The 23,127-nt window shown below is 35.1% G+C and overlaps 3 protein-coding genes across 4 annotated transcripts; 2 read left to right on the top strand and 1 right to left on the bottom strand.

Moving 5' to 3' along the window:
* Positions 1-538: 538 nt before the first annotated feature.
* Positions 539-6,188, bottom strand: LOC134263551 (coiled-coil domain-containing protein 85C-B-like). Of its 2 annotated transcripts, none has more exons than XM_062745930.1 (6): positions 5,066-6,188; positions 4,763-4,836; positions 2,845-2,940; positions 2,306-2,440; positions 2,069-2,167; positions 539-1,686 (listed from the first exon to the last, which is right to left on the bottom strand). In XM_062745930.1, the coding sequence occupies exons 1-6, from the start codon at positions 5,742-5,744 to the stop codon at positions 802-804; spliced, it is 1,968 nt and encodes a 655-aa protein (XP_062601914.1). In that variant the 5' UTR covers positions 5,745-6,188; the 3' UTR covers positions 539-801. The 2 variants fall into 2 exon arrangements, with proteins under 2 accessions (XP_062601914.1, XP_062601911.1); XM_062745927.1 differs by having other exon boundaries at positions 2,306-2,443; positions 5,066-6,186.
* A 1,965-nt stretch (positions 6,189-8,153) lies between these two features.
* Positions 8,154-10,100, top strand: LOC134263542 (transcription intermediary factor 1-beta-like). The gene has a single exon (XM_062745913.1). The coding sequence runs from the start codon at positions 8,253-8,255 to the stop codon at positions 10,050-10,052; it is 1,800 nt and encodes a 599-aa protein (XP_062601897.1). The 5' UTR covers positions 8,154-8,252; the 3' UTR covers positions 10,053-10,100.
* Positions 10,101-14,796: 4,696 nt separating this feature from the next.
* On the top strand, positions 14,797-21,699 carry LOC134263550 (uncharacterized). Its single transcript, XM_062745926.1, has 6 exons — positions 14,797-15,151; positions 15,299-15,461; positions 15,837-16,007; positions 16,243-16,358; positions 16,814-16,931; positions 21,390-21,699. The coding sequence occupies exons 1-6, from the start codon at positions 14,874-14,876 to the stop codon at positions 21,468-21,470; spliced, it is 927 nt and encodes a 308-aa protein (XP_062601910.1). The 5' UTR covers positions 14,797-14,873; the 3' UTR covers positions 21,471-21,699.
* The last annotated feature ends 1,428 nt before the right edge of the window (positions 21,700-23,127 follow it).

Genomic DNA, 23,127 nt, shown 5'->3' with positions numbered 1-23,127 from the left:
ATTGTTGTATATATTTACATGTACGATTTAATTCAATTCAGCTTTGCTGAAAAATGCATTTGTAAACATAGGTAACTATAATCTGTATCTAACAAAATGGAGAAAATATTAAACTACTACATTTACCTGTACAAGTGCATGAAAAACTATCTAAAAGCCATGCCCTATATTGAATAGTATTTTGTTCAAATTGTGATCTATATCTAAAAAAAAATTAATATCTTTTTCTCTTGTTCATCACAGAGAAACCACAAAACATACAAAAAATATATATTTTTATAAATGCAAAAGTAAATAATATTCTTAAGTGTTCAGTGCTAAATCTTTGCCCTATTTTAGTACATATTTGCAAAATCTAGGTTGAAGCATGATGAGGAGAAAAAAAAATTAACAAGCTATGAATCTGAATTAAATTCAAGTTATATTTCAAAACATTACAACCTCAAATTAATGGCACAATTGTATACAGATGCCTTTAAATGAAAGAGATCAAAAACATTGTATATAAAGTGAAAAAACATCAAAATCTTGAGTTCTCATTTTTACCTAACACTTGCACTGAATAACTCTTTTTTTAATTGAGATTGCAAAGGAATGGTTGTTCCAACATGTAAATGCTTGTCATGGCACGTCACACCATAAATGCTGTAATGTCAAATTCTAATATTCAAAATATTTGTTCAATAACAATAAATCTACAAATTAATTGAGAGAAAAAATACGTGTAAATTTGTATACATGCAATAAATAAATTGCAAATCCAAGGATTATGTCCCCAGAAACATAAAGTAAAATTACTTATCAGTGATAGGACCCTTTACTGGTTTTAGAAATGGCCTCATGTCTAGGATTTCTGAAATCCCAAGGATCTGGAGTACGGGAATCCCTCTTTAACCTAGGATCACCTTTTTCTGAGGCACTTTGCTCTCTTGAATAGCTACCTTCCCGCACCTCCCGTGAAGCACTGCTCTCTCTAGGTCTTCCTCTATCCTTCAGTTCTTGGTTATAATTATATGCCTCCTGTGCTGGAATCTGCCCCCTTCTGTGATCTCTCCCTCTGACATCTGAGTTGGAGTAATTTTTCTTGTAGGGCTGTCTGGGAGAAGGGGGTGGTACCAGGTCTGAATGTGAACTTGCCCTATGCTGATACTGAGCATGTGATTGGTCATGCTGGCTTTTGTTCCCCTGTCTATCATTGTAGAAATTAGAGGGTAGGTGTGGCCTGTCATAAGACTTTGAATGATAGGAGCTATGGTCACTATCGTAGGAGGACACGGAAGTAGGGGGTCTCTCGTTAGGGTACTGGGGAGGTGGGGATCTATATTGCTGGTAGTGGGGTAAGTTGTGAGAATGCACTGTATGGGAAGATCCTGGATGTGGGACTGTAGTATTGCATTGAAGAATGGGGCCCCCTGGGGTAGAGGGCTGAGAAGAATGGCCAAAGGGATCTGATGGTGCATTGTACTGTGGTGATGTTTGAGAAGGGAGGTAACTCTGGGAATTATTCTGTTGATAGTCCTTGGGAGCATTAGATGATAATGGTGGCTTTCTTGTTTCACCCATTTGAGTGTGTGTTGGCTGCCTATGGGGAGGGGGTAATGGTGGTGGGGGTGGTGGAATATTCTCATAGACAGGGTGTGGGGTTCTTCTTTCAGATCCAGTGTCCCCTAGTTTCCTCCATACAACCTGTAAGAAAATGTAAATAATAGTTCTATAATCATGGCATAATGCTATTTTAAATACATTAATATACAAAAGCCTATTTATAAATGTATAGAAACTGAATATGCTGATTGCCTGTAAAAATCAATAATCCATATTTTAACATTGTAACATTAATATAGACTAGAAGACCAACAGACAATTCAAAGTTGTTAACAATTAAAGTATTGACGGTTTGCAAAAGGTAAATTTTCAGAAATATACAATGCTTTGCAAAATGTAGGTAAAATTTTCAGAAATATACAATGCAAGATGTGAAATATATGCTAAGAAATGTAAGGCATCTGAGTAATTTGACAATCAAGTGCATATTACACTTTATGCATACGTCTACTGCTGAACTTACATTGCACATTTCTCTGACAATGGCCTTTTCTTTGTCATCTAGATTTTCCCCACCAACCTCAGTCTTAGGGCGTTCTAACTGTTCATGGACTTCCAACACCTAAAAATCAAGTACATCAGTAAATAAACCCTTAGTTCATTGTATAATCATTGATAAAAAAGGTCCAAATTGAAATTTTATCCTTTTCAGGTAAAATTTTGTCACATCATTTCTTTTTAACATACAAATGAATTTTACCTTCATAGCATGCACAACAGCCTCTGGTTTGGAGGGGGTCTCTGCCACAGTGCTGGGGGTGCTGGGGGTAGAGGAGTGATGATCCCCTCCATTTTTACCCACTGGGGTACCTCTTTGTTCAGTGGGGAAAAGGCTCTGCTATCAAAATATTAAACACAGTTCTGAGAAAACTGAAGAGCTTGAACCATTCAAATATCTCCATAGATTTTAAAAAGAAAAATTCAATGCTGTAAAAATAGATGGTATATTCTGATACTTAAGATACATCATGTATGTGGAGAGTCAAACATTTAATGATTTCCTCAAAATTTCATTCAATGTTTGTGTGGTATCTGATTTTCATTCCTGTAATGTTTCTATACAACTAATATAGATTTTTTTATACATAAATTGATTAACTTCCACTAATTTCAATACCAAATCTTCAATTCCTCACAGAGTAATCACTAGATTATCATTTTCTTAGTACATGTATTGCTAAAATTAACTTGGAACATTTGGTTTCTTCTTTGTTTTATAACAGGATATGTTCATCTTACCACTGGTTTGACAGGAGAACCTCGGAGTTGTGGGTGAGAGGGTGGACTCGGGGACTGTTTATCATTGGATGAACTTGGAAATCTTTGTGCTGACTTCTAGAATAATTAACATTTCATTTAATAAAATCAAATAAAAATCATCACTTTCATTTTAAAGAATAAGAAATAGTTAATATACTTTATATTATAAACAGGAGGTCCTTGGGTTACATCACTCACTTTTATATTGATCAGCAGAATTTTTCCCCTTCATAATTCTACGTACAACTTCCACATATATAAACATAGGTAATCAGAGATTACAGAGCTCACCTCAACGAATGTTGTCTTTAAGTAAGGCAAAGTCACACAATTAACCAACAAAAAGTATACATTCCAAAAATGAAAAATTTATGCAATTTTGATCTGATACTTTGAAATAGACCTACATAAAAAATTTAAACTAGTTCTTCTTCATGAAAATATAATGAAAATCCAGCATCTGAAGCAAATTTGAGAGTTTTCATCTCTTGATGCAGCATTTGTGCAAGTTTGGTTTATACAATGTTATATAAGCCTTATAGTTTTTGGAAATAGACCTGCAACCATAACTTTTACCTTGTCTATTATCTGAAAAATGTATGTCGAATTCAGCATCCGAAGCAAGTCCATTAGTGTGCATCCTTAGATGTATCATCCATGCAAGTTTACTCATTATAGGGCTCATAGTTTATTGGAAATGAAACATGCATCAAAAACTAACATTTTCACTCATCCACAAAAAGTAGGTCAAATTCAGCATCCGAAGCAAGCCTGGTAGTATGCATCCTTAGATGTATCATCTATGCAAGATTGGTCATTAAAGAACTCATACTTCCTTGGAAATGAAACCTGCACCAAAAACTTTTACCTATTCACTCAACCGGAAAATGCAGGTCAGATTCAGCATCCGAAGCAAGCCTGGTAGTGTGCATCCTTAGATGTATCATCCATGCAAGTTTGGTCAACATAGGGCTTAAAGTTACTTGCAAATGAAACCTGCACCAAAAACATTAACCTGTTAGCTCAACTGGAAAATGTAGGTCAGATTCAGCATCCGTAGCAAGCCAGGTAGTATGCATCCTTAGATGTATCATCCATGCAAGTTTGGTCAACATAGGGCTTATAGTTACTTGGAAATGAAACCTGCACCAAAACTTTTACCTGTTCACTCAACCGGAAAATGTAGGTCAGATTCAGCATCCGAAGCAAGCCCGGTAGTATGCATCCTTAGATGTATCATCCATGCAAGTTTGGTCAACATAGGGCTTATAGTTACTTGGAAATGAAACCTGCACCAAAAACTTTAACCTGTTCACTCAACCGGAAAATGTAGGTCAGATTCAGCATCCGAAGCAAGCCCGGTAGTATGCATCCTTAGATGTATCATCCATGCAAGTTTGGTCAACATAGGGCTTATAGTTACTTGGAAATGAAACCTGCACCAAAAACTTTAACCTGTTCACTCAACCGGAAAATGTAGGTCAGATTCAGCATCCGAAGCAAGCCCGGTAGTATGCATCCTTAGATGTATCATCCATGCAAGTTTGGTCAACATAGGGCTTATAGTTACTTGGAAATGAAACCTACACCAAAAACTGCACCAAAAATGTTAACCTGCTCCAAAAACATTAACCTGGTCATTCCTTTGCTGAAATTGCAGCATCTGAAACTCTGTCTGGTACAATGAAACACACTAGAACCATATTCCATGCATGTCTAATCAATATAGGACTCAGAAGTAATTAAAAAGAAAACTGCTCCAAAAAACTTAACCTTAACCTGGGACGCCGACGCCGACACCGACGCCGACGCCGAGGGTATCACATAAGCTCCCCCCAACTTCGTTGAGGTGAGCTAAAAATTACAATGATTATAATCATGCAAAACTGGTTTGTACCTGTAAATCTGATTTCTCTTTTTCCAGCTGTTTAACTTGTGTCTCTAACTGCTGTATGTAACCTTGACCTGAATCTGTAAAATGGGAAAATGAATTATCATAAGGTTTTAGCCTGAGAACTGTTAGATGATTCATCGATTGATTGAAATGGAGAGAATTTAATACAGTATGTACAGTTTTTGTGGATCTTTTAGTTAAATGCTATCATGTAAAATGTGACCACAAGCATTATTGTCTTCAGAATCTTTAATTACTTTTAATATTAGGAATTTTGATATATAATTATATCATAATTAAATGAACCTCTTCTGTTCAATTCATTGGTCACAGCTACATCAGGAATCTGAGGTGACTGTACACTTTCTTCATTCCCAGCTGTTGTACTATTACTGCTACCATCCCCATCATCTCTTGTTTGGGTAAAATGGACACGCTCCTGATCAAGATACAAACAGAGCTCTTTAAGTTCCAAGTTTTCTGAGATAAGTTCATCCTGCTTGCTTTCCAGAGCTTTGAGTTTTTCTTGGTATGCGGACACCTCACTTCTCATGACTGACGCAGTGTATCGACCGAAGCGCTGCCACTCACGTGCCAGCTTCCGGCTTCTTTGCCTGTCATCATCCAGAAAGCAACACAAGTCTCTCAGTTCTTGATTGTCGTCCTGTAATTTTTGGTTAATATCCTTCAGACCCCTCATTTCTAGATTGTAAACCTGAATACGTCGATTTACGTCCTTGATGATACCACTGTGTTCAGCAATGATTGACCTGTTTTCCGACTCAAGACGTCGCACCATGCGTAGGAGATCATCTACCCCCTTTCTTCGGAGTTCCTCGTCACTCTGTTTACCGATTGATGCTCCATATTGGCTGGGAGTAATCGGTTTGTATGGTCCTGGCCCCGGTGAATTCTGCGTCGGTACAGGGGTACTTCGAGCACTAGACCCTGCAGACGGTACTGACGAAATGCTCATTTTAACCATGTAGTCAGTTAAATTGTTCTCTTACAATTCTGAAACAAATTGTTGATCCGACGGTGTTTTGTCAAACAATCAAAACAAAGCAACACATCAAATCATTCAAATGCCCCGACGTTTTAAAGCAGAAAAATTAATGTCAGACTCCAATTTCAAAACATTTTTTTTCAAGCTGCAGAATAATTTTTTTTCAGTTAGGACCTACTTAGTATTCTTTCTTGAACATTTTTCATGATTTTTCAAGTTCAGAATCATTAACATGGCTGACACATGTTTACTTCCGTTTAAGCGGGTGTTTTCCCGGTAGATGGCAGGTTGTTATTTTCCGAAATTAAATCATACATATATTGATTCGTAGGTAATTCTTGCTTTCCAGGCAAGGGGATTTTCTTATTTTCTGACATTTTAGATGTTGTACATTACAAGCTGTATTCACACAAATTGGTGGAACAGACTGTCGATAATATCCCTTGTCTAAAGTTACTAGGCTATCTTATTCACACAGTGATAGATCCAAAAGAGGTCACCCAATCAAAGTGAGATCAGGAGCCTATACACTAGCCTAGTTAGAACTTCACGTAAAATAACGTCATTTTGACGTTACTCAACTGACACCAACACCGTGCGCAACTTCAACATTTCAGAAAAAAGTTACAAGTGCTATACAGTTAGATTTAATTTTTTTATTTTTTAATATTTTGATGAGTTAGTGTGAATTGCAAATTATGCATAAGAAATAAAATAAAAACAATTTAAATTTATACCCAAATCCAATAATTTTCCTTTTGTATGCCCCCCCCCCTAATCGAAGTTTAGAGTGTATATAGTTTTTGTCGTGTCCGTCCGTCTGTCTGTTTTTTGTCTGTTTGTCCGCAAAAAAATTTAAAACAAGTCTAAAAAGTCATTTCTGAAGAAAAAGATGTGTTTGTAAAAACATTATATGCGTCCGGTGGCAAGAAAGTTCCAAAAAGCTATTTTTTAGCATAAAGGACAATTAAGGTCATTGACCTTGATCATTGAGAGATCTTAAATAATGGAGTATGCACACCATAAGTCTCTATATCTCCTATGGTTCAAGAGTTATGGCGAAAGTTAAAAATAACTATTTTAGCATACATGTATAGGTCATAGTCAAGGTCACAAGGTCATTGCCCTTGGTGTCAATTGAAAGAGCTTAATTAGTGGACTAAGCATACAAAATATGAAGTCTCTATCTCTCATGGTTCAAAAGTTATGGCGAAGGTTAAAGTTGACAACAGACAGATAAATAGACAAACAGACAGACAGGAAAAAACAATATACGCCGCAGATCTATCGATCCGGGCGCATAAAAAAACCCAAAAGAAGTCCAACCCTGAGGAGTAAAGGGTTTCGGGTGAAAGAAACAGGACATACAGAGGACAATGGACAAAAGATGAGTGGCGAGACTTGAAATGTGTACAGAACACGTGTATTTCTCTCTGTCCATCATGTACATGTGTACTTCTTTCTGTCCATCATGTACACGTGTATTTCTCTCTGTCCATCATGTACACGTATACTTTTTTTCTGTCCATCATGTACACGTGAACTTCTCGAAGCTCTCTGTCCATCATATACATGCGAACTTCTCTCTGTCCATCATGTACACGTGTACTTCTTTCTGTCCATCATGTACACGTGCTTCTATCTGTCCATCATGTACATGTGTACATCTTTCTGTCCACCATGGACACGTGTACTTCTTTCTATCCATCATGTACACGTATACTTCTTCCTGTCCATCATGTACATGTGAACTTCTTCCTGTCTATCGTGTACACGTGTACTTTCTGTCCATCATGTACACGTTCCTTAACAGTCTGCTGAAGCAGACTCTCCTATCGTACTACTATGGTTACTACTGAGTGAATGACGAATATGCCAATTAAGACATCATCGATTAAACAAGATTCACTGGGCATTTAAATCAATGAAGAATAGAGTTATGTATGCATACTTAGGACAAAAGAACGTTTTAAAAAATCAAAAATAATTTCAGATCTATTGTGGACAAGATTACAAGCTTAATGCACTAGATAGCGACCAAGTTTTACACAATGCTACTCTCTACAAGAATGATTTCTTTAATTCAAGTGAAAAGACCATGTCTTTAGATTTTTTAGAAACTGGGTTTTACTGGCGAAGAAACAATGTGTGTTTAACAATGCGTATTTTCAGAATGAAATCGGATAGATAGTAGAAAGATCGACTAAAATTTAATTGTAAATCAATGTTGTTATGCTGTGATACTGAAATATTATTATGTTTCCCACAGTAAACGGCGAGTATGTTCGATTGAAAGAAGTTTCTTCCAGTCTTAGTAGTGTTTCTCTCTCGACGATTACTTCTACAAAAAGTTCTTGTCCCTTGAAAAGAAAAATGACAGAAATTTCTGAGGAACAGGAAACCGTCAGAACTCCTCGGACCGTACTGAAGGAGGACAGTCAGTTCGAGTGGTGCGGACTTTGTTTTGATGATTACATTGACCCTCGGATGCTTCCCTGTTTCCATACCTATTGTAGTAGGTGTCTGAAAGACTACATTGACCAGACTGAAGATTCTGGTCAGTTTGCTTGTCCACTGTGTAAATTCAGACACGCAGTCCCTGTGGACGGAATCCAGGGTTTTAAGCCCAACATTTACATCACGGCTCTGCAGGCGACTAAACATCTGACGGAGACTCTTTGTGAAACGTGTGATGACAACGAAACGCGTGCAGAGACCTACTGCTTGGAATGTAAACAGAATTTTTGCGCCAGATGTGGAATGATTCATTTAAAGATGAAAATGTCGAAATCTCACCATTTGGTTTCAGAAAAACCAGACGAACACGGCCAGAAGATGACGTCACATTCCTATTGTGATGAACATAAACAGGAAATAAGCGTCTTCTGTTTCAAATGCAGACTGCCAGTTTGTCCAACTTGTCGAGATGAAGCCCATAAACTTCATAATACACGAAGCATATCAGAGTTTGCTCATGAAGTAAAGAAAGAATTGACCGAATCGGTTAGTTTTTTGAAAAGTTACATGCCCTCGCTGAAAGACAGACTGAAAGATGTTGAAACACACGAAAATGCATTTTTGAAAGTGAGAAAAGGTTTAATCGCATTAGTAGAGACACGTGCTGAGCAACTGCATAAAGAAATTGATCATCTCAAAGAAAAATTCATTACTCAGATAAATTCAGAAATCCAAATAGAGGAGGACAGATTAGTCATTTTCAAGAACAGAGTGTCAGAGGCGATAACGTTCGTCACTTCCCACGTAGCAGCAGCAAAACACTGTATTGACTTCGGCTCGAATCAAGACATAGTCGTCAGCAAAGAAACTTTACAGTTTCATCTGCAGGAAGCTTCGAAGATGTTGCCTGTGGGATTCATTCCTCAGTTCGAACTGAACTTCACGGAACCAAAAACAGAGGAAACTATACTACCAGAAATGTTTGGCAAGATCTCCAAACAAGGCACCACAGCTATAGCCGTCTCAGAATGTGGACACTATAAAGTTCCAGGAATGCATTTGATTCGCGGGATAGCACCTATATCTGGAGGAAAAGCATGGGTGGTCTGTGGATTCGACCCACGCCTCCACCTCGTTAGCCGTCTCGGCATACGTTTACGCACGATTAAAGTCGGAAAGGACATAGACATAGATTACATCACTTCCGACGATCATGACAACGTGTATATTTCATGTCGGAAGAATCAATGCATTAAACTGCTAAATAAAGACATTAGGATTCGCGACTTGGTGCTTTTGAATGACTTTCCGAGAGGAATAGCGTTATCACAGTCAGGGGATCTTCTCATCTGTCTAACCAAGTCGAGCACGTATGACGACTATCGCCCTTCCGATAAAAACGTCCTCATAAAATATTCTAAAGTGGGAAGCAAGGTCATTGCTGATTTTGAGAGAGCGAACTTCCAAATGAAGTACCCTAGAAGAATTGCAGAAAATCTTAACGGCGACATTTATGTTTCGGATCACAAAGATGGATGTGTTCATATTATATCGTACGATGGAAAAATTAAGCGCAAATACACAGGAACAGAGTCTAAAAAACTAGGCGAGCCATGTGGAATCACGTGTGATCGCTACGGTAACGTGATCATTGCGGACTATAAAGGCAATTGCATCCATCTTTTGGACCAGCAGGGACAGTTCGTTAGTCACCTAACCAAATCAGATAGTGTTATAAAGCAGCCCTTCTCTGTCGCTGTGGACAGTGATGGCTACTTATGGGTGGGTGGCTCCAATGGAATGGTAAAGATATTCCAATATCTATTATGATATAGAATGTCACGTAAGACAATCCGGACGAGGTCTACAATACATTTGGTGCGGATTTTTTTTTTTTTTTGAACCAATTTCAACCACATTTGGCACAAAGCATTTATGGGTGAAGGGGAACAAAAATTGTTATTTTCATGATCCCTGCCCCCCTGGGGCCTGAGGGGTGGTGAAAGTCTCTAATAGCTTGACCAATGTTGTTTTTTTCTGAATCACCTTTTATTTTAATTAAATCGAGTCTTTTTTTTTTTTTAAAGAGTCGTCGTATTAATTTATTGATTATCTATTTCTAGGAACAGAATAGACTTCACCCACTGGGACGAGTAACAAGTACATAATAGCTATATGGGGTATTCATACAAAAATGATATTAAGATTATACGTAAGTTACCGGTCCCTGCATGTGCTTGATCCAGTGGTCCAGAATTTTACACATCTGGTAACCTATACAGCTCTTTTTGCCTCCTAGAGGCAAACATAAATGCATTTGTATTTTTTTTCATTATTAATATCATCGTCATTCATCGATGTCCTCTCGCCCCATCCAGAACCCCATGAATCAGAGACTTTGCGGAAGAGCATACTTGCTCATCATAATTGTTTATGATATTAAGTTTATCTGCTAATCACCCACAAAAAAGAAGATGCAAAGACCCACTCCAACTTAAAACCACACATTTATGACACAGCATAATGTACATGTATATGTAGCTCAACGCTTCTCATTACTGTCAGTACTTATTATCTATTTATAGAAACAGAATAGATTTCACCCACTGCGACCAGTAACAAAATTTGTTTTAATTTACATAATAGCTATCTATAGGGTATTTATACAAAAATGATATACATGTGGTGATTATACGTAAGTTGTGCTTGATCCAGTGGTCCAGAATTTTTCAAATCTGGTAACTTTACAACTCTTTTTGCCTCCTAGACGCAAACATAAATGCATTTGTATTTTTTTATTATTATATCATCGATGTCCTCGCCCCATCCAGAATCCCATGAATCATCATCTTCGCTACCCAAGGGTGACGATCCGCTCCTCTCTTCTTTTCACCAAGGGTGACGATCCGCTCCTCTCCTCTTTTCACCAAGGGTGACGATCCGCTCCTCTCCTCTTTTCACCAAGGGCGACGATCCGCTCCTCTCCTCTTTTCACCAATGGCGACGATCCGCTCCTCTCCTATTTTTACTCATGGTGAAAAGAGGAGAGGAGCGGATCGTCACCCTTGACTAGCGAAGATGATGAATCAGAGGCTTTGCGGAAGAGCATACTTGCTCATCATAAGTGTTTATGATATAAAGTTTACTGCTAATCAACCACAAAAAAGAAGATGCAAAGACCCACTCCACCTTGAAACTATACATTTATGACACAGCATAATGTATATGAATGAAGGAGGACTTATATTTGCTTTGGACGCCAATTCTAACACTGATGTTGAGGCCCCGTCCTTAACTTCATCGAGGTGCGCTAATACCCGATGTACAGTATTACGGCGTTATGTACTTAGTATCTTGGTGTAGTCCTCTTGTGTACTATAAGTGTTTTGAAAAAAAAAAACTGAAAGAAGGCTACAGTTACAATTTCAAAAGAAATTCAATTTTTTTTTTATTTTTATGCCCCCTTAATAGAAGATTGGGATATCGAGTTTTTGTCTTGTCCGTCCGCCCGTCTGTCTGTTTATCTGTTGTCCGCAAAACTTATTAAAACTTGTCCATGACTTTTGAGTAGATGAAGCTATGAATTTCATATTTCACCGGTGTGTTCCTTGTGTCAAGACCTTTCTTAGAGTATCACCAAAATTGACCTCCTGACCTTGTAGTTTAGTCCACTTTTACGCATTTTTTTCGTACTATAACATTGCTCATACCATATTCATTTCTTGCACTCATGGAGAATGTCACAGAATATTTTAAAACTACATGTAGTCTGATAGATATGGGGCGCCGTTTTGGTATTTACTGCCAAAAAGTGATATCACCTATTCGAATAGGTGATATCTACGGAAGCGTATTAGGGCTGCAGCAGTATCTTTTTTAAATTTGTTTTAACAAATTAGTAATTCGTTTAAACAAATTAGTAATTTGTTAAAACAAATTAATAATTTGTTAAAACAAATTAATAATTTGTTAAAACAAAAAAAATTGATATAACAGATTATCAATTTGTTAAAACAAATTATTAATTTGTTAAAACAGATTATCAATTTGTTAAAACAAATTATTAATTTGTTAAAACAAATTATTAATTTAATAAATCAAATTAGTAATTTGATAAAACAAATTACTTTTTTTGACAGAATTTGAAATGTATACAATCTACGAAAGCCAGATCAAATCAAAAATCTCACACTGTAGTATATGTCGGAATTATGAAAATAATTTGCAACTGTCAAAGCTTTTGGCCAATAATAAGGCTTTAGTGGGACGATTGAGAGCTTTTTCAGGAGGATCTTTTTTTATTATTATTATAAAAAGTTCATGCATACAAAAGAATTGAATGACACATTAGGAATTTAATATTAAATTTCACCAAGAGCTACCCGCTCGAGAATATTGTGGGTTTTATTTTTTCGTTCGTTTTCTGGGGAAGGTTGTTACGGAATGTATTTTTTTTTCTTGATAATTTACCTGCAAATTCATTTTGTTCAATGTTGCCTCTGTTGCTCACAGCTTTATACGAAACCATGGAGTTTCACCACGGGCGCAGATCCAGGATTTTGCATATATGGAATTGGGTTTGGTTTAAAGATTTTATTCTTTATAAATGAATTGGGTTGAACAGTAGACATAAATGCCTGTCGAAAAGCAGTATTCAAAGTAGATCATGTCACATGTAAAGAAAGAATCCAGAGAGAGAGAGAGAAAGAGAGAGGTTAAGATGAACAAAAACACAAATAAAAACAATTTATATTGTAACATTCTGTTGCATGCCTCAAATAAGATAATATTTTTCCTAGCATACAAATTGAGTAATGTGACTGTTCAGAGTCGGAAGGGGGGGGGGGGGCACGTGTGGACAAAGTTTCATTAAAGCTTCTAAGAACAAGCTATAAGGAATAGAATCTAGGACTTTGATGCAATTTATCATGACACTGATGTTTGAAGTGAAAACTCTGAGCTGCTAGAAGAAACATTTAGGTCAAAAGCCTTGCAGACAGTGTGCTTATTGTTTCACAAATTCAATATTTTAAAGATTTCTAATCTGATATAGATTCCATAGTTCTGTGTACATGTCAAATGTCCAAAAATAGTAATTTGGTATAGCAAATTATTAATTTGTTAAAACATATTATCAATTTGTTTAAACAAATTAGTAATTTGTTATAATTGATAATTTGTTATCATATAAATATAGCCCTTTGATGAGGTCGATCCATAGATATAGATCACAGAAAAGCATATCGACCGAGCACGAAGTGCGAGATCGATATGCTTTTCTGTGAAGTCGATATATCTATGGATGGATCGAATTAATACATTTGTTACCATTTTTTCAAATTGTTTTTTATCGACCTCTGTAAAAAAAATAATATAACAAATGTAGCCCTTTAATTCGGTCCATCCATAGATATATCGACTTCACAAGAAAAGCATATCGACCGAGCACGAAGTGCGAGGTCGATATGCTTTTCTGTGAAGTCGATATATCTATGGATCCACCTCATCAAAGGGCTATATTTATATAATATCACCCATTCGAATAGGTGATATCACCAAAACGGCGCCCCATAGATAGATCCTATTTGATCAGAAAGTTATTAAGCTTTTAGAGCAAAATACGGAGTTTTCCATTCTTTCAGTGGTATATGGAGTATCCATCTCTTACCCACAACCCCTGCGATGGATACAAAATAATTTTTTATTAGACAATAATTTTTTTTAATTGACTTTAAACAGATTTTTTTTTACACAATGTCATTGAACATATTTCCCATTACAATATTTTGGTCTTATTTGAGGTTTTTCCATGGCAAACCATGGACTTCGATCGTCATTAAAATGATATAGGCTTATAATGGCTTATTTTTGATTAGTGAAGTAACAAAAATTGAAAAGGTATTTCTGTTTGCTTCATGCGTGGATCTAGGGGGTGGGGTACGTTGGGGAGGGGGGGTCAGGACTCGCCTGGAATTTGCTGAGATATTAAATGTATATACTAAACTAAGTTAAATTAAGTGACCTTAATTGGCCCCCCCTTAAAAAATGCGGGCCCCTCCTCGAAAACATCTATCAAAGATCTATGTGAAATATGCATGAAAAATCACAGGTTAGAAGTTTTAAAAGTCAACTCCCCTCTTTCACGTTTTCGTTCACGTTTGGGAAATGAGGGGTGGGGCTGTTTTTTGTTTTGTTTTGTTTCGTTTTTTTTTTTTTTTTGCTTCGCCTTGTAAAGGAATTTTTGGGTTGAAAATTTTTTGACTGGGGTCAGAGATATATGTTTATTTGTCTCTGCTGTCTCCCCTGCCCTCCCCTGGGAAAAAAATCTGGATTCGCGCCTGTGTTTTATTACTTTATATAAAAATATAGTTTTTTTTTTAAAAAAAAATCAATTCATGAGAAGTTTTTAAAGTTCAAAATCAGCGGAAATTTCAAATATTATGTATATATTCGCCCAATCTTATTCTCGTACATAATATTTTTTTTTAAACTTTAATCGACTAGATAATTGATCAACTTATCAAAAATATTTCCCTACTAATACGTCAAACCTAAAAATAGATGGGGAATGCCGGAAAACGGTGTTGTGAAATAAACAATAACATTCGGCGCACATTGTTTCATTGCTGTTGTCGACGTGAAACAATTATCATGAGTTCAGAATTTAGACCAGGTGTAGAAGCAGGAGCCGATGTTAATGGAGAACTTGCCAGTGATCTTGATAATGTACACAGATTGTCAGCACTGGAGGACTCCTCTTACTGTGACAGTAATGTCTCAAGAACCGAGATATTAGACTTCAGTGATCAAGGATTTTTACTTCATAAATTGATGACATCCCGTGAGTGTCAACATGTAATCGAAAATGGTGAAAAGATGGGGTTTGGTGAAATTAAAGGAGCTAAAAGAGACTACCGCAGCTGTGACAGGTGAGAGAGAGAGAGAGAGAGAGAGAATACATGTGATAATTTCTAGACCCAAATACTGTACAGCAGTCTCCAAATTACTGGAATTTGGGAGAAGAGAGAGAAGGGGGTCATATTCATATATTATTACCATTGTTTGTATGTACACAGGTTAGTGATAGAAAGTGAAGAATTGGCACTTATTCTCTGGAGAAGGATACAGCCCCATTTAACTGACTTTGATGTTACAGAAGATTCATCTATGAAAGACCTACACATTCATGGTGTACCATACTTACTCAAGGGCAAATGGCAACCTGCTGGATTGAACAAGGTACAACTGCAAGTAGTAAATTTAGTGATGGCATAGCAATTGCAACCTGCTATGAAATCACAAATTTTCATGGGGGTTTTATTTTTGAGGCATGCATGAAGATCGAGACACACAAATTCATGTCCGACACAAAGCGCAAATGTAAAATGTCACAAATTTACATATATATAAAACTACTCAACAATTCTTCATCCACAAAATCAAATCTGACATCACAAACAGAGGTATTTCCTCAAACATTGAAAATTGTGATTTTACAGTAAACTCATATACCGGTAACACTTATTTACATTAGGTTAAATAAATTCAGAAATTATACACTTAAAATAATTATAATTGAATGTCATTCATGTACAACTTTCTTCTTCCCCCCAGTTGTTTCGGCTGTGTAGATATTACCCAGGGGGCCACTTTGCTCCACACTTTGATGGATACTACACCAAGAGCCCGGGGGAGAGGTCTCTGAAGACTTTTATGATTTACCTTAATGGAGACTTTGATGGAGGAAGCACCAACTTTGTTGATGAAGCTCAAACACTGCACAAAGTAAAGTGTCACAAAGGATTTGATTTACAGTCTGAAATTTAAGTTTAATTAAAAAAAGAGACTCTTATGTAACCTCATGCTTACAATTTTTATGAACTGGTTATACCTAAACAGATTAGATAATTGAAGAAAGATAATCAATATTTAATGACTTGATGTTGTAAAAAAAATTTTGAAAAGTAAATACTGTGATGACACATTCTCCAAATACATCATTTTAAAATTATATTGGCAGGATGAAAATGGAAAATACTGTGCAGAAAAAGAAAATGTTCTTTGTAAGATTCAGCCAGAGGAAGGAATGGCCATTTTGTTTAATCACCAAAGACTTCATGAGGGGGGACAACTCTTGTGAGTATTGACAACATGATGTGTAATTAGTTAAGTCACACAGTATTAAATGCATTTAAGGTCATACGCAATGTAGTTTGAACTTTATTGGGTTCTGCCCTGGAGTTGAAGAGTTCCACTAAATGAAGGACCCATGTGCAATACTTTTAATGTCTATATATGGTTTTGTACACCTCTTCTAAAACAATTTTTGATGAAAAAAAATCTGAAATTTATGTTTTGTAATTTTTGTGTATCTTTCTTTGAATAATGCAAAATTTTTCACAATTTAATATCTTTTCAAAACCCCTGGTAACGCATGCTGATTTTTTGTCTAAGAACATGTAATGGTATTGTAAGTTTAAATTTAGAATATCTTGAAAAATTATCAGTAGGTGAGGTACGTTGCGTATGTCCTTAAACATACAGATGAATTTTGAGATTGGCATTTTTTATAACTTTCATAATTTTGTCAGGTCTGGCAAGAAGTATATTTTGAGAACTGATATTATGTACAAAAAGATGGGGGAGAAACAATTGGATCCCAGTCAGGAAAAAGCAATAGCCCTGTTACAGGAAGCTGAGAGATTAGAGGTAAATGTCTAAACATAAGGACCTAACAGGAAAGTTACATCACTGAGAGATTAGAGGTAAATGTCTAAACATAAGGACATAACAGGAAAGTTACAGGATATTGAGAGATTAGAGGTAAATGTCTAAACATATAGACCTAATAGGAAAGTTACAGGACATTGAGAGATTAGAGGTAAATGTCTAAACATAAGGACATAACAGGAAAGTTACAGGACACAGAGAGATTAGAGGTAAATGTCTAAACATAAGGACATAACAGGAAAGTTACAGGATATTGAGAGATTAGAGGTAAATGTCTAAACATATAGACCTAACAGGAAAGTTACAGGAAGCTGAGAGATTAGAGATAAATATCTAAACATAAGGACCTAACAGGTAAGTTACAGGATATTGAGAGATTAGAGGTAAATGTCTAAACATAAGGACATAACAGGAAAGTTACAGAAAGCTGAGAGATTAGAGGTAAATGTCTAAACATAAGGACCTAACAGGAAAGTTAAGGTGAGAGATTAGAGGTAAATGTCTAAACATAAGGACCTAACAGGAAAGTTACAGGAAGCTGAGAGATTAGAGGTAAATGTCTAAACATAAGGACATAATAGGAAAGTTACAGGACATTGAGAGATTAGAGGTAAATGTCTAAACATAAGGACATAACAGGAAAGTTACAGGATATTGAGAGATTAGAGGTAAATGTCTAAACATATAGACCTAACAGGAAAGTTACAGGAAGCTGAGAGATTAGAGATAAATATCTAAACATAAGGACCTAACAGGTAAGTTACAGGATATTGAGAGATTAGAGGTAAATGTCTAAACATAAGGACCTAACAGGAAAGTTACAGGACACAGAGAGATTAGAGGTAAATATCTAAACATAAAGACATAATAGGAAAGTTACAGGACACAGAGAGATTAGAGATAAATGTCTAAACATAAGGACTTAACAGGAAAGTTACAGGACACTGAGAGATTAGAGGTAAATGTCTAAACATAAGGACATAACAGGAAAGTTACAGGACATTGAGAGATTGAAGATAAATGTCTAAACATAAGGACATAACAGGAAAGTTACAGGATATTGAGAGATTAGAGGTAAATGTCTAAACATAAGGACCTAACAGGTAAGTTACAGGACATTGAGAGATTAGAGGTAAATGTCTAAACATAAGGACATAACAGGAAAGTTACAGGACACTCAGAGATTTGAGGTAAATTATGTTCAGTAAAAAAATTAATGTTTAAATACATGTATGCAACAAAACATTTACTTGTTATACTTGATTTAGCAAATGATGCTTTCCACAAAAGGCACTAAACAGAATAAACAGTCAAATATAATACATTTACAGTATGTGCTTTGGTAAATATTTTGCATTTACCTCCTTTTTGAAATAAGGTCCATATTATTCTTGCATTTTCCAACATATACAAGAGGCCCAAGGGCCTTGAATCGCTCTTCTGATGAATTATACAATCTATCCTAAGACCCAAGATGCATCAAATGACAAAGTTTGATGATTCTTAGCCAGTTAGGGCTGAAGATATTTAAATGTAACTATAAAATACTACAAGTAGGTCATGGTGACCTACTTTTTGATTAAAATTTTCTGAGGACACAAGATGCATTAATTGACAAAGGTTGATGATTCTAAGCCAATAAGTACTTGAGATATTTAAAAGTGGGTCACAGTGACCTACTTATTGGTCAACATTCTCTGAAAACCTAAGGTGCATGAACTGACAAAGTTTGACAATTCTAAGCCAAAAAGTACCCTAGAATACTTAAATATAGCCATAAATGTCACAAGTAGGTCACGGTGACCTATATTCTCCAAGAACCCAAGATGCATAAAATAACAAAGTTTGATGATTTTAAACCAATAAGTACCCAAAATACCTAAATTTAGCCATAAAATGACAAAAGTAGGTCACTGTGACCTACTTTTTGGTTGACATTCTCCAAAAACCCAAGATGCATCTACTGACAAAGTTTGATGATTCTGTGCCAATCAGTACCTGAGATATTCAGAAGTGGGTCACCGTGACCTACTTTTTGGTCAACATGCTCCGAAAATCTAAGATGCACCAAATGACAAAATTTGATGATTCTAAACCAATTAGTACCTGAGATACATAAAACTAGCCATAAAATGTCAAAAATAGGTCACTGTGACCTACTTTTTGGTCGACATGCTCCGAAAACCCAAGATGCATCGAATGACAAAGTTTGATGATTCTAAGCACTTACAATAAGTACCTGAGATACTAAAATATAGCCATAAAATGTCAAAAGTAGGTCACTGTGACCTACTTTTTGGTCTTTAATCTCCAAAAACTCAAGATGCATCAACTGACAAATTTTCATGATTCTAAGCCAATTAGTATGAGAGATACTTAAATCTAGCCATAAAATGTCGAAAGTAGGTCACAGTGACCTACTTTTTGGTCAACATTTTCTGAAGACCAAAGATGCATCAACTGACAAAATTTGATGGTCATAGGTCTAATAGTATTCAAAATATGCCTTTTAAACAATTTAAAAACAAATGCCTACAAAGTTCAAAAAGTAGGTCACAGTGACCTACTTTTTGATAAATATGTTTTAAGGCCTCTAGATGCATCAACTTACAAGATTTGGTAATTCTAAACCTCTCGGTGTCTGAAATAATGGGATTAAATGTTTTAGAAAAGATTAGCCAAAAAATTCAAAAAGTAGGTCACGATGACCTACTTTTAAGTTGATTTTGTTTGTGGACCCAAGATGCACCAACTGACAAAGTTTTATGATCATAGGCCTTAAAGTGTCCAAAATATGCCTTTAAATCAATTTGAAAACAAAAGTCCGTAAAATTTAAAAAGTAGGTCACCATGACCTACTTTTGTATTAACATGATGTCAAGTCCTGAGATGCATCAACTTACAAGATTTGATGATCCCAGTCTTTATAGTAAGCAAAATATCAACGTTTTTAATATTAAGTGTAAATTTTGGTCAACTTTGAAGTGACCTTGAGACCACGCCCTTTGCCCCAGGGTCATGGCTTGAACAATTTTTAATCTTCAACACATCCTGACCCTTGTATGTAAGTTTGGTGAAAATCTGCCTGGTGGTTCTGGAGAAGAAGATATTTTAGCAACCAGTACTTTTGGTTTTATTTTCGTGATTATCTCCCCTTGTTTTAGGGTCCCACTCCTAATTTTAGTATAAATGGTAGCCCTTGGGCCAAGGATACCCTGTGACAAATTTGACAATAATTGGCCAAGGTGTTCTTGAGTTATGGCCCATATTCTAAAAAGTTAACGCACACCGCACAAATTGCCATAGCATTAGCTCTTTGAGCCTTTGGCTCAGAAGAGCTAAAAATGGGATTCAATTAAGGTAGGTCCGTACTTTCAAAATTTTCTGTCAAACTGATAATTATTGTATTTAAATACCTTGAGAAAGTCATAAACTAACTAAAACACCCATAAAAGACATATCTTTGCAGGTTAATTTTCATGCAACACGTCTCAGAGTACATACCTCTAAAGATTCAACAAACAAAAATGAACATAATGAAGTGTGATGTCATATTTTTTTTAGCTATGCACCAAATCATATTAAATTTTTGTTAAAACTTATGAAGATCAAAACTATTCATTTGCCAAACAAATATTTGAAATTTTTATTGGATAACATTAAAATTTTGATTCTGAAGCTGTCCACGCCTTTCAGAGAAAAATCGCAAAATATCATATTTTTTATAATTCTTAAAATCTGAATTGTTAATATGCCATTTTTTCTTTAGAAATATTAAAAATTATATCCAAAGTTAACAAAAACACAAACTTTATTAAGATTGACCAGAGAAATTTAACAAAACAGCCTTTTGAACACGTATACCCCCATTTTTGAAATATCAATCTTTTCAATTACTCTTCTATTCGCAAAATTGGAAAAAAGTAAAATTTAAAATGATGATATAGGCGCAAAATCAATAAAAATAGATATAAAGTTTGTTTGTTTAAATAAAAAATTAAAAGTTTAGGTCCATAAAAGCAATTAAGAATTTTGTGTCTGTGTATGTACCAAATGTCATGTAGATCCTATGAACAGAGTGCAAAGTGTTAATTTCCATAAATAATGTCTATTAAATGTTTTGTATGCACAATGGGACTATAATAAACAAAAATATACTTGCAAAATTATTTTCAGTCATCAAAAAAGATTTTGTTTAAAGAGAAAATTGATAATCAGAATTTTATATGGATGTGTAAAATGAAAAACCGGATCCCTAAAAGTATGGACCTTCCTTAATGCTGTTGTTAAACTACCAAAAATTGAATAAAAAGGAAAAAGAAAACTTTCTTCTTCATGCTACATGTATTATCTTACAAACCTTGCATGTTATATATAATCCATCAGTTATATTAAGATGTATGCGTAGGTTTCATGGAGTGTTTGATTTTATTACAGGCCCAAGGAGATTGTATGCAGGCAGCTGACTTGTACAGGAAGGCATTCAAGTTATCGCCCGAGCTTGAAAACTGCTACTGAAATTGTTCATGTTCCATGATATCATTTATTTTTATACAGTACAACCATTTAACAAAATGCCAGGGATGGGGGATATAAATGTACTTTTCTACACAATGTCATAAATCTTCAGAGTTATGTGTTCCATTTATGGATTATTTTTATATGTACCTGTTTTTATTTAATGTTCTCTGGCTTCACACTCCGCTCAGCTATTTAAAATTACCAAAAAATAAAATATACATTTTTTTTCTATGTGTTATTCTTTATCTGTTCAAAGAACTTAATTAATTAGAACTTTGCATCTACGGGATTCATTTTTACCAGGAGGAATGTTTGTGAGAGAATGCAACTTCAGTTGAAACTTGATTATAAACATTTAATTTTATTAGACGTAGAAAATATAAATCATTTCTTTACATGAATTGTTCAATCACAGAGAAGCAAAACATTTAATCAGTGCAATGTACAGGCAACTAATTACTATCATCAATAATTCTGCAGAGAAAGTCCTTACTTTAAAACAGTTTTTTGAACATAATTTAAAAATTACACTTATCTAATAAATATCATTTGGTAGCTATATTGTATATAAAACAGGTGGTTAGGCTTACATAAAAAAGACATTTCTTATGACTTCATTCATAAGTATATTTACTATTTTACTACTTGAATTGCAGTTTCTATAGAAATATACATGAGAAAGACAGAATATACGACCATGTGGATTTCAAACTTAAGCAACAACAAGTATACAGTGTGTAGTGGTCTAGAGAATAATGTAGTGTATGTCATGCAAAAGAATGAAATAAAAATTATATTTCATAGCAGCACCAATTAAAGAGAATAATATACTCATGAAATACTATACGATGTGTCTGAAAGGAGGATTCAACAAAAGGTACACATAAAAACATGTAATGAATGTAATATAATTAGTGAACAACACTAAAACATTTCTTTTATATTCCTGTTGATGTATATCAAAGTTTTTGCATCAAAGAACTTGTTTATGCATGTCCATACATATATTAAGCTCAAATCTAATTCCCCCAAAAAAATTCTATTTCATAAATAAATACACAATAAATCATGCTCATAACAAATTTATGGACACTTTTGCTTTGTTATAAACCTAATTTGTTATATCTGTTAAGTTTACAAACACATTTTAAGGTCACAGTGAATGAAAATCACTTTGCTAAAAGCGTCAGTTCGTTTAAAGCATGTTTGCTATAAGCATGTTATACTGTACATGTACACTGTACATTATATCTAAAATCAATGCATCATATCAAATTTTTTGTAGTTTATCCACAATATATGTTAACCCCAATAAGAAATAAATAAATGGTGGTGGTTTTCTAGATATCACAGAAAAAAGAAGTGCATAGCCTGCCCAGGTTTTATCAAGTTATGTCATGTTATGAAGAATATAAGATAAGTCAGGGTTGCTCTAACACATATGCTGGAAATTCATTAGGAATGTTGATGTGGGTTACTTCCCTTTCATTATAATCTATATACTTACTTCTACATTTCATTGAGAATTACAAATCTACTACTTGTTTAATAAATCATGTAATAAATAGTTCAATAACTCCATAGGCCAGAATTACCTGGTAAGTTTCCTGTTTTTGTTAGACAAGAAGGTATTATTGTACTGAACATTTCTGTG

The sequence above is a fragment of the Saccostrea cucullata genome, unplaced genomic scaffold (genome assembly GCF_032062105.1).
Source record: "Saccostrea cucullata isolate Sc308-1 unplaced genomic scaffold, CSIRO_AGI_Scuc_v1 ctg536, whole genome shotgun sequence".
NCBI classification, from domain to species: domain Eukaryota; kingdom Metazoa; phylum Mollusca; class Bivalvia; order Ostreida; family Ostreidae; genus Saccostrea; species Saccostrea cuccullata.
Note: the sequence above shows the minus strand (reverse complement) of the source record. Positions and strands in the feature narration are given on the sequence as shown.

Bases quoted from the DNA above. Each gene is read 5' to 3' on its own strand.
- LOC134263551 (XM_062745927.1), bottom strand. From the start codon at position 5,744: ATGGTTAAAATGAGCATTTCGTCAGTACCGTCTGCAGGGTCTAGTGCT. The intron at 4,837-5,065 runs GTTCATTTAATT...CCCATTTTACAG, and splicing joins CAATGAATTGAACAGAAGAG to ATTCAGGTCAAGGTTACATA. The intron at 2,168-2,305 runs GTAAAATTCATT...CTTGATTTTTAG, and splicing joins CTGTTGTGCATGCTATGAAG to GTGTTGGAAGTCCATGAACA.
- LOC134263542 (XM_062745913.1), top strand. From the start codon at position 8,253: ATGCTTCCCTGTTTCCATACCTATTGTAGTAGGTGTCTGAAAGACTAC.
- LOC134263550 (XM_062745926.1), top strand. From the start codon at position 14,874: ATGAGTTCAGAATTTAGACCAGGTGTAGAAGCAGGAGCCGATGTTAAT. The intron at 16,008-16,242 runs GTAAAGTGTCAC...TTATATTGGCAG, and splicing joins AAGCTCAAACACTGCACAAA to GATGAAAATGGAAAATACTG. The intron at 16,932-21,389 runs GTAAATGTCTAA...ATTTTATTACAG, and splicing joins AGGAAGCTGAGAGATTAGAG to GCCCAAGGAGATTGTATGCA.